At 36.7% G+C, this 12043-nt stretch overlaps 1 protein-coding gene across 1 annotated transcript in view; it reads left to right on the top strand.

Annotated features, from left to right (window-relative positions):
* PKP4 (plakophilin 4) overlaps nt 1-11712 on the top strand; it is a 46102-nt gene extending 34390 nt beyond the window's left edge. The window contains exons 10-19 of the mRNA XM_009585700.1: nt 466-583; nt 1082-1273; nt 1419-1592; nt 2416-2566; nt 4702-4897; nt 6835-6919; nt 7025-7142; nt 9800-9931; nt 10668-10741; nt 11348-11712. Of these exons, the coding sequence (XP_009583995.1) occupies nt 466-583; nt 1082-1273; nt 1419-1592; nt 2416-2566; nt 4702-4897; nt 6835-6919; nt 7025-7142; nt 9800-9931; nt 10668-10741; nt 11348-11596 (1489 nt within the window). The 3' untranslated portion in view covers nt 11597-11712. The remainder of the gene's footprint in view (nt 1-465; nt 584-1081; nt 1274-1418; nt 1593-2415; nt 2567-4701; nt 4898-6834; nt 6920-7024; nt 7143-9799; nt 9932-10667; nt 10742-11347) is intronic.
* Nucleotides 11713-12043: the final 331 nt, after the last annotated feature.

Below are 12043 nucleotides of genomic sequence, written 5' to 3'. Positions count from 1 at the left end.
ACGCCCTAATTTATACATTTATACTTCTGTCTGTGTAGCACTATTACAAATGTTAACGAGGCTGCACCACAGAACAGATCACTGAATGGCTCCAATTTAAAAAAGAGGCAACAAAGGGTATTTCTAACACAGACAAGCTCAGCAATCTATTCTACAGCACATACAAACTATAGATTTGGGCCTGTACAACAGAGAGGGCTTGGAATGGAAAAGTCTGCGGGAAAGGGGTTCTACTTATGGCCGTTTTTGTCAATGAGTCAATGCTATCTTAAAATTGCAGTTTTGAATCATATTTATCTTTTATAAGAATTGGGAGTGGGTTGCTGCACTAAATGGTGTGTTTGCTTTTAACTTCTCAATTATCAATCAGCTGCATAAAAAACTTCTGCAAACCAATCAGTAAAATGATTGTGTGTATGTCTATCTGTGAATACACCGTGTTCCTTTATCATTTCAACCCGTTAGGAATCTAAGCTCCGCAGGTGAAGAAGCCCGGAAGCAGATGAGATCTTGCGAAGGGCTGGTTGATTCACTGCTGTACGTGATCCACACGTGTGTGAACACATCAGATTATGACAGCAAGGTGTGTGCACGTTTCATCTACGTGATTTCAGTGCTGAACTGCACGTCTGAGAGGATCTTTTGGGGTTTGTATGGTGTTATTTAGCACTGCGATGTGCTTAGCTCAACTGGTCTTCTCTCCCAACCCCAGTTTACTGATGCACAATCAAATTCTGTTGCATAACACAGTGTAACTTGTTCTGTGCTTTTCATTTTCATCAGTGTTGAAGTATTCATTCTTTAATAAAATAATAATAAGCTCTTGTGCTTTTCATTTTCAGAATACTAAAACAATAAGCCACTATAGTAGAGATTACTGTTATAAATGTTTTCATATTTGAGGATATCAGGAGAGTGATTGCAGTTTTCCCAGAGAAACAAAGCAATGCCCCAAGCCCAGAATTAGAATTTAGTGCTTGTGCTCCAAATGCCTTTTCACCTCCACTTAATTTGTTTGGTTGGCTTTACCACTATGTAAGAAAGTAATTAATTACATGACATCTTTCTGGTTTGGCTTCAGACAGTGGAAAACTGTGTGTGTACCTTGAGAAACCTTTCTTACCGCTTGGAACTGGAGGTGCCTCAGGCACGTCTGCTAGGAATCAATGAATTGGATGACTTGTTAGGAAAAGAATCACCTAGCAAAGATTCAGAGCCAAGTTGCTGGGGGAAAAAAAAGAAGAAGAAAAAAAAAACTTCACAGGAGGATCAGGTTTGCCGTTTTCCTTGTATTACAAATATATCAACTGTAGTTTAGCTAATGATGGGGGGGAGTACATAGCTTGAAGAAAAACTATCGTATGTTGAATGAAAATATAGAGGTTTCATGGACTTACAAATATATGTTCATTTCTCAGTGGGATGGAGTTGGTCCTATACCAGGATTTTCCAAGTCTCCTAAAGGGGTGGAAATGCTATGGCACCCGTCTGTGGTAAAGCCATACCTAACGCTTCTAGCAGAAAGCTCCAATCCAGCTACTCTAGAGGGCTCTGCAGGGTCTCTCCAGAATCTTTCTGCGGGCAACTGGAAGGTATGTGAATTCCTACTCTTCCTCCTATTGCTGTATTTTAGCTGGCTTTTTTAATAAGATATTGGAATGTGTTTGGAAGGAACATGTAATTTTCTAGTACGCATCTGAGTGTTTCTCTCTAGCGTGTATCGTTAGTGCTTATGTGCTGCAGTAATGTTACTTCCACAGTGAAAAGCAGTGACAAAGGTGGTAGACAGGAAGAGCAATATGGAAGCTGGCCTTGAAACTGGAACGATTTATTTTAAATAAAGAGAAAAAGCTTTCTTCCAGTGCATATTAGGTCAAAATAATCTTCTAGGATCTTCTAGCTGTGAGTTCTGGTGGAAAGGTACTGTCAAAATAAGACCAGCATAAATAAATTGTTTGTATTTGCTTTATTATTTGTATTATTTATTTCCATACATTCTTGCTTGTGGCCCTTGCATACAATATGTTACAAAAACACCACATGAGAACGCTTTATTGATGTTATGTATTTGTTATGGAGAGATTAAAAAAACGTTAATTGCTTCCTTTGCTTGTCGAAAAACAGCTAAGACTTTTTCATTTTATGACCATTATAGAATTGGTCTAAAAAAAAAAAACCTTTTCAATTAATTTGTCATCTATTAAGATACTTTGTCTGTTAAGGCTGTCTTTTTTAAACATTGCTTTGTAAGAGGAATGAGTGAAAAAACAACAGAGCCAACCCTTTATAATAATAAAAAAGATACGCATTTAACATGTCATCTTTTCTAACATACTTAAGAATTACAATCTAGTAAGAGATTATTTCAATCAGAATGTTGTAGTAGATTTGTGAGTAACTGGAGTTTTATTATAGTTCGCAGCATACATTCGAGCTGCTGTAAGAAAAGAAAAAGGACTACCAATCCTTGTGGAGCTGCTGAGAATGGATAATGACAGAGTTGTTTCATCTGTGGCAACTGCCTTAAGGAATATGGCATTAGATGTTCGTAATAAGGAGCTTATTGGTAAGAACAGAACTGTACTGAAGAAAGCACGATTACCAGCATGTCAGCCTTGTATTGAAAAAATATTAGGATGAGATTCTACCAATAGAAATAGCATACTTGATTTTACTATATCATGTCAGTTGTGTCACAGAAATTAATCTTTTTGACAGCAGTAGCTTTTCTGAGTAATATTGACATTTTTGTTTGCCTTTAGCCACCTTGTGTGGCAATCTCTTTACAATGCATGGAAGTCACCTCAGCTAAACTAAACTGGACAGGAAACTGTCAGTACAAAATGTGATGGAAAACACAGCTCTACTTCCTTGGAGCTAAACGGTAATCTTCTCGGAGGGTTTCAAGATCCCTTACATATTCTAAGAGGATAGGACAGCTCTGCTGCCAGTACATTAGTAAATACCTTATTTAATAGTACTGGATAGGGAGAGAGGGAAGAAACCCTCTCCTAGTAAAGTATTTCCACAAAAACCCAGATATAGAGCAGTATATATGTGCCTTTGCTGAATTAAGTAATCAACAAGGATGCTTGCTAGAAGAACTTACTGTTTCCCTTTTGTCAATGTTAATATTTAACACTTTAAGCATTCATCTGTGCCCTTCTCATCTAGCATTTAAAAAAAAAACCCAAACATTTTTCCTGCCTTGGTCAGGAATCTCAGTCTATTACAGCAAGTGTTGAACATGCCTCACCCTCAGCTTCACTGCTGTGGCCTAAATGAACCGTGCTAAACATGATCTAAAAAAGTTTCATTTTTGTTACAGAAGCATTTTCTGTCTTGTAGACGAGTGGCATAAGTATATAACAACTATTTATACAGATAAGAGTATCATTATCCTCAAAAAGATAAATGCAGGCGAACAGAATTTTATTATGTATTCCTGAAGCTTCTCCATCTTGGATGTTCAGAACATGTTTTCTTGCACTGTAGGTATTACATATGTAAGGAATTAGTAAAAAGAAAATTCTGTTCTATAGCACCAGCCATATACAGGTCATACTCAGGTGATACTCTCTTTTCAGGATTTTTTTTTTCCCTTCCTGGCAGAACTTTTCAGTTCAGGAACCTCCATCTGTTCCCTCTCCCTGTCAAAGCTTTAACTATGAAAGAATTATTAGCTTTCCAGATACACTCTGAAACTAACCTTTGTATAAAATATTTTGAGACGTGAAGTGAGTCATAAATTACCCCATGCTAGTAATCTATTTTATGGAACTTTACTGCTGTTGGTAGGGGCAGGAATAATGGGTTTACATGGTCTAAACTCTGAAGAAAATAAAAGATTGGGGAATCCAACAAATAACAATACAAATTGGTACATGCAAACATGTGTTGATGAGCTTGCTAAAAGATTGGTAGTGACAGGGTACTACTGTGTACAGCATTGTCGGTTATAGTTTTCCAACGTGTTTGAGAAGTTCCTTTTGTTTGCAGAATTCCTGTTTGGATATTTTTTTCCCCTCAGGCACATTATGCAAATAGATAGCTAATGACTTTGTGTAAAGCTTATTCATTATTCATTGTTATGTACAAATACATGTCTTCAATAAAATCAATTACTCATTCAATTAACAGCACAACCTAAACAGGAAAAAAAAATCACCTTAGCTTTAGTTAATTTCTTTTGTCTGCAGTGTGATTATTCCTGTGCCTCAGTCAGTAACTGAAATCTGAAATCAGAAATCAGAGCTGAGATCTGATCTCTTATGGGTAACAAATAAGGTGAACAGAATGTCTGAAAGGAAAAAAATTCCAAGTTACTGTAAGGATTTCTTTAACCCTCCAATAAATGAAGCCTAGGAATGTGCACCACTCCTTCAATCATAATAAATAGTGTAACGTTTTTCCTTGAATGATTCTGCTTTCTCCAAATAATTCCTGTTCACAAATGCTCCTGTTCTAATGCAAAAATGCAACTTCTCACATTTTTAAGCTAAAAGGAAAAAAAATCAAAAATTCATCTCTAGTCTCTCTTAACTCTGTGTAAAATGTGAATTCTTGGAAGGTTTCCATGGTTTTGATCTTGTGTTTCTTTTTATTGCTTTCAGATGCAGTTTTGTGATGAGTCCTATAATTTCAAATCTTAAGTACCAAAATGTATTTTTTTTACTTGGTTCTGTTGATGGGTTTTTATAGGTAAATATGCTATGCGAGATCTGGTTAATCGACTTCCAGGAGGCAATGGTCCAAGCATATTGTCTGATGAGACTGTAGCAGCAATCTGCTGTGCTTTGCATGAGGTCACTAGTAAAAACATGGAAAATGCCAAAGCCCTCGCTGATACTGGAGGAATAGAAAAGTTGGTGAACATAACAAAAGGAAGAGGTGACAGGCAAGTAGGCAACGAAGTTCATACCGAAACTGTTTCTTTATTCCTTTTAAAATGCTTAAGAATGCAGGGAAATGGGTTTTTGAGTAGAAAAAAGGATCTGCTTTTGCAGTCCTGATCTAAGTAGCTAACAAAGTCTGAATCACACTGGGAAAGAAGAGGCAGTCGGTACCACCATTCCCTGGCAGTGTATTCTCTATCTAAAGCTTCTGGAGGCTTTTACAGCTGCATGCAGTAATCACACTAACGGGGTGTATTCAGGTTAAATGGTATTAAAAAAAAAATTGTCCCCTCTTAAACACCTACAAGATTAATAGAATATTTAGAGCTTTTCAAAGTCAGAATATGTTAGCACCTTTGTCAGGATGTATCGCAATAGCTATTAATTATATCAAGCATGGCCATTTGGTAGGTTGTAAGGAAAACCTGCAGTTTACCTAGCCAGTGGGATTTCTCAAACAGGATTGGAAAGCAATCCTATTGTTGATTGAGAAGACCTGGCGCTCTGCAGACTTACTCGGGTATGGCTGTGCCAACCCCTGTGCTAGGGGTTTTGTTAGCTGAGTTCAGCGCTGGGCTTGGTCAGGCATTGTTTATTTAGTAGTAAAAAAACCTTTTAGAACTGGACAGCTGAGCATCAAGGGACCGGAACATGCAGTGGCTCCTGAGTCGTGCAGGGTCAGCACTAAGTCAGCCTCACGGACCTCACTGGGCTTTGATCAGCATCGCTGCCCTGTACTCCTTAGCACTGTGACTGATGCGAATCGTATTAGCAGAACTCTCGCATAAACCAGGATATCACAGACCTCCTTTCTATGGATAGCAGAAAGCTGATTATATAGTCAGCCCTGGGTACTGTTCCCAGTGTTTGATCAGATGGTAGAGAGAAGAGGATCTCTTCTCAGAGAAGTTGGTCAGTGTGAATTAAACATACCACATTTTTAACAAAGTCTTTGCCTCAAAAAGAACTGGGCTATATTTTGAGTATCCACAATTTATAATAATATGTTCAAGGGACACAGACTCATTTCAACTGCAGGTGTGAATGCAGTGATCCTTTATATGACTTCATTGGTCTGTGGAGACAACGCGTAAAGTTGCATCTGCACTTATATTTATGAGGCAACAGGGTACAATAACAAAATTTAAAATCTTGTGAACGTATTAGGAGTGTCTACTCGTTGATTAACACTATCAACTGCAATTTTTTTCAGTCTTTTCTTTCAAAAACTGTATTTGGATGAGTGACAGAAAAAGGCATATATTTAACACAGATGTCACGCTGTGGCATTTAATGTCAAATCACTACTTCAGTACCACTGCCAGCTTACTAGCATTTGTCTTTAAAAAGATGGCATAATTTTATTTTTAATAATAGCTAGAGCAATTTTCCTAGCCTTGCTCTTGAGAGTGGAAAAGTGTTTTTCAAACCAATAGAAGTTTGCAGTAGTGTAACACAAAACCAAGAACAAAGTCTCACTATGAGGGTGTCTGGAGACTTTTAATACCAGCTCTCTTTTAATTGTTTATTCTTTTTCTATAGTTAGGAATTTTGTACAATGATTTGAAGTATGTAGTCTCAGTTTTTATGAAATGCACTAAATAGAATATTTCTTTTCATGATTTTTAATTCTTGCAATGACAGTAGCTATTTCAACCCTTCTATCTGTATTCCTCAGTGACCTGCCTAGAAATTTTCTTTTCTGGAGAGGGAAACGATTGTCATGCTTAATCGGGCTCTGCACCAGCCTTTTGGTGAGGCTGCTGACACAGCTGTGTTCACACTGTGGTAATGCAGGCATGCGTTACTGACACCTGGAGGGATGACCTGACTTGCTTCACGGCATCAAGGTTTAGGCTATTATGTAGCTCAGGAACGTTGTTCTTTTTAAGTGGAATTAAGTGGCTTTCTAATAAGGTAATATTCTTTACTTCCTTAGATCGTCACTGAAAGTTGTCAAGGCAGCCGCCCAGGTACTGAATACATTATGGCAATACCGAGATCTCCGTAGCATTTATAAAAAGGTAAATTACAAAATTAGCTTACACTGGAAAATAGTTCTACAAAAACTCCTAATTTAATGAAAAGCAATTTATTTTGGTGTTTTTTTTCTTTTTGCCACTCCACAGGATGGATGGAATCAAAGTCATTTTATTACACCAGTATCAACACTAGAGCGAGAGAGATTCAAATCACATCCTTCTTTATCAACAACAAATCAACAGATGTCACCTGTCATACAGTCAGGTCAGTCAAGAAATGTAAAGAAATTTACTGAAGGGGTACCTGGTATCCCATTTTTTTAACTCAAATAGCCTCTCAGTTTACTACTAATTCTATCTAAAACACGGAGGTCATGCTGTCTTTCCTCTGTATTTAAACATAAGTACTTCATGTACTCAGAACGTTACCTTAGCTGTTACTGTTGGCAGACTTCAGATTCCACAGGATTTGTGGATGTCTCTACATTAGTGTTTTAGTTTGGATAAGGAGCACTTTGAAGCAAATCTCCCCACTTACTCCTTAATGCAAATCAAACTGCAGTCTCAGAATGTGTGAATTGTATTCCTTTTGGATGAAACGAAATCAGGTGATGTGCTTCCAGACCACTAATATACTCCAACTGCTAATGGACATTTAGTTCATGGGACCAGGTTAGACTTGGTGCTAAGTAAAATCCTCAGAGTACACACCTGGACTTTGTAACCAATTATTTCCCTCTACAAAGCCATTCCTCCTGTGCTACAATGTATGGCATTGTAGATGTAGTCTCACAGAATGTGGGTACTTGATAGCGTAGAAAGCAACAGACCAATAGCGAGGAACCTATTTTCATTCCCAATTATGTAATGTCCCATTAGGATGAGCAAGACAAATACAAAAGTCTTACTTTTCTAACTCCTCCTCATTTATTTCTTGCCTTCGTTGCTTTCACGACTTCAGTGCTAGGATTTAGATCTTCATGAGGGGGCTGATACAAAAACCTACTTGAAGCCCTGTATATTGTCTTCATTTGACATTTTATTTTATCCAATTTACTCTTCTATTTTTATGTGACTAGATCTCTGTTAATACCGAGAAATATCTATCTAACATGACTGCTAAAATAAGTGACCAGTTCCTACAATACTCTTCTTTAATAACTTCTTTACATAAAAGTAACAATCCTCACACATTCCTTCATGACATGGTTGACTTGAAAAACACGGACTCAACCAGGGATTTATTTTCCCTGAGAAGGGAAAGAAAGCGTATTTTTCACGCCAGAGTTCTTGTCAACCACCACAGTACAACATACAGGACTGATTCCTTTGTCTAGTGCTATACAACAGCAGACTGCAGTTACCAATTCTAGAGGATTTTGTTATTCCGATCTTACTGCATTCCACGTGCGGTTTTCTCCCAGCCCTTCGGGATTCCGAAAGAATGTCCTGACCAAGTATCTTTGTCACTCTCAAACCACATGATACTGAAGGCAGTTTTCACTTTTACACCTAGTTGCCAAGTTGCACATACTGGCATCAAAACACCACCTTGAATTCACAGACTGTTTCAGCTATGTATCTACTGCCAGAGCCAAAAATATCTTCTCAAAATAAGCAATGACAAGGAGGCAAATATGGCTTAGGCTCAGGGAACTGACCAGATTCTACCAAAGTGTAAAAGAATATTCCAGTATCGACTGTCAAATTCTTATCTCGGCACTTTCTCTCCCAAGATTCGTTAGCAGAATGTGTTACTCCAGTTCTTTGAACTACAAGTAGGAAGTAAGATGGGCAGCTCTAACACAATATTCAGAGGCTGTTGTACTGCAAAGAACGCTTAGCAAAAAATCCTAATAGGATTTTTCTCTTCCAGAGCGTGAACAAGCTTAAACTAGTAAGTTTGGTGCAAAGAACATGTCCACAGAGGGTACTGTGGTAGCAGCTTTGCTGATTACAGCATGCAGAGTAGATGCATGGTAGAACAGTTACACTTGGCCTGTAACAGTTGTTCTTGTTTCAGTCACTCAATTAACAACACACACATTATGCTGACCCACGTCAAAATTTTAACGACACCCCCAAATTCAGCTTTTTTAGGCATGAATATGCCAGGATAATATCAGTAATTAAACTATCCATAATAACACAAAATTGTGAAATATGATGTAATGGACACAGCTAATGAGAAGATATCATTGATTAATATTTTGAAGCAAAATTTCTATAAATTATTTTTAAGTATTTGTCTCCTGTGTTACTGGAGTCTTTCTAAGCCAACAAAAGCCGAGTGGTCTGTAAAACAGGGAGGATTTAGCAGAACAAACTTCTTCCAACTACGGTAGAGATTAGAGAACAGAGAGCTGTTGACTGTACGAATAAAAGTAAGTAATCGATCCATTGTTATGATCTTACAACGGTTGTCAGGCAACTGGAGCACAAAATGTCCAAGATACACTTCTGCATGCTAATCAAAGAACAGTAATCCAAGTTGTGTACATGGATCACTTCAGCCAGGCAGACTGTAAATTTTTCTGTCCTGTCCCAAGTGATAGGATGGACTTAAAGATTCTATTTAAGCATAACTTACATAAAATCATAAACACTAGCAGGAGTATCATCTTCTAAAGGGAAATTAATTATGTCATATGCAAACTGAAATGGGTAAGGTCTCTTATTTCAGTTGTAAGCATTATAGAGCAGTGACTCACCATTAAAAGTATAAAATTACAATCTCGTGGTACGTTGTTGATAGCTTTTGTCATTGGGATTCTTCATCCAGGAAAAACTATGTACTAGTTTTGTCCATTACTCTCATTTGTTAATCCCAGAGGAAGGAAGGGATGAGGAGAGAATAAAGAGAAGGTTAGGTACGGGAAAGGCTTTTGTTTTATATACCGATCATCTTTCTTTTTTCATCAGTTGGCAGCACGTCCTCATCACCGGCTTTATTAGGAATTAGAGAACCCCGCTCTGAATACGATAGAACGCAACCTTCTATGCAGTATTATAATAACCAAGGCGATGTCATTACACATAAAGATATATATACTGGTAAGATATCAGTTAGGTGAACTTTTAACTGGAATACATAAATACTCCTCATATGAGGAGTTTATACAATCATAATATGGACAGTTGCATTAGCAGGCTTGTTACTACTTAATGTTGTTTTCCATTTTTATTCATTATATTCATTGCATATGGAACAGAGCAGGTTTTTCATCTGTCTCTGCTATTTTCTTTAAAATTGCACACATTACCAGAATAAGAGAAGATCTGTTTATATATTGCGAGGTGAGAGGTATTTGGAATTTTTATTTTTATTTAAAATCCTATTACAGAAAATTGTTTTATTATGCACTTTATTGTTATTATATTATGTTATGTTATAAATAATAACATGCCGTTATATATTATTATATTATTAAATTATACCAAGATTTCATCATTTCCCTGATCTCCCTTTTCCTTCTTACTATTTGACACAAGTCGCAAAATAATAGAGATGACAATGAATAAAGAGAAAGAAATTCCTTGTTTTAAAGGTTTTTAGTCTGTAAAACAAACAACAGCAACTCAAAAAAGCCTCTTGGTTTCAATTTAACTACTGCTGAGGGACAAAATTTGCCTGTATTATGTTACTATATTATATTATTAGTAGATACTAAAATCTGCAGACTTAATTGTTTGGGTACTACATAATTTCTTCTAGGTAAAACAGAAGCAAATAGACTTATAGATGAAGGAATAAAAACTGAAGTTTATGCCATAAACTCTTTTCTCACAGGTTCCAGCAAACCTTCACCAATTTACATCAGTTCCTATTCCTCACCAGCAAGAGAACAAAATAGACGACTACAGGTGACTCCAAAATTTTATTTTGAAATGACACTGATAACAAGACATATAAACACATAAACATACAGTGTTTAACGGAACTTAAGAGAGATTGAGTATACTTCATAATATTAGAGTGCTTTTTTATGGAGTGTATCTATACCATAGTTAATTTGCTATTGGGCATTAGTGTACTTAACTGACGATTGCTTATGTACTTCTATTACCTTTGTGTTTTCTTTTTATAGTCACATATTTTAGCACGTTCTTATGGTGGGATCTGAGACCACTTTTCTGACGTGACTTGAGGCGGGGTTTTTTTGTAGGTATGGTCAGGTTCTGTACTTTCTACTTATGCTCTAAAAGTACTACTTTTGGAGAGTTACTAGCTTCCCAGTGAATGCAGGAGGAGACATGCAGGCAGGCTTAGAGGTTTTTCCTCCATTTAGTTTCATTTAAAAATTACGTACGTTTCATGGAGGTTTGAGATGCGTGTTACTATCATCATTGGTAGAGCTGCACTTAACATTTTAAAGAAAGGTTCTATATAATGTGTGTAAGTTTGAGAAACAATTATTTTTTCTGCTAATTATATTTTGAAAGCTTATTTTTCTATCATTTTGTCAACAGCATCAGCAATTGTACTACAGTCAAGAAGATACCAACAGAAAAAACTATGATGCATACAGGTTATACTTGCAGTCCCCACATAGCTATGAAGACCCGTATTTTGATGATCGAGTTCACTTTCCTGCTACTTCGGATTACACAACACAATATGGACTGAAATCAACCACAAATTATGTAGACTTTTACTCCACCAGACGATCGTCTTATAGAGCAGAACAGTACCCAGGTTCACCTGACTCCTGGGTGTAGCATCGAAGAGAAAAAACAGCAGTGTATTTCTCATCTTGCTTGAGAAGAAATGGAATGGCCTCATTTGTTGTTTTGGTTATGAAATGTGAAAGTGAAATAAAAGAAGGAACAAGGAAGATTTTTTTTTTTTTTAAATTTTTTTTTGTTTTTTGAGTGAGGAATTGTCAGGAAGAAAAACTGGAAGGGATGTTTTTTTGCTCTGTTTAGATGTTAGGTATAATTACTTGTAGCTCCTGTAGTCTGGTGAGGGTGTGGGCGATGTGATGAAAGGTTTGAGAATTGAGTAAAATGAATTTGGAAAGTGTGTAGGTCAGAGCAAATTAAAGCTGATTGTGTTTTTTTTTTAATGTGAATAAAAGTCTTGTTCTGATAGTTTGTACAGAAAAAATAAAATGGATGCCCTTGTTTTATTGCTATTACTAAATGTCAAGATTGTATGCTATTACG

This window comes from Fulmarus glacialis, unplaced genomic scaffold (assembly GCF_000690835.1).
Source record: "Fulmarus glacialis isolate BGI_N327 unplaced genomic scaffold, ASM69083v1 scaffold34699, whole genome shotgun sequence".
Classification (NCBI taxonomy): Eukaryota; Metazoa; Chordata; class Aves; order Procellariiformes; family Procellariidae; genus Fulmarus; species Fulmarus glacialis.
The sequence above is the reverse complement of the archived record's forward strand: the minus strand, read 5'-3'. Positions and strand labels throughout refer to the sequence as shown.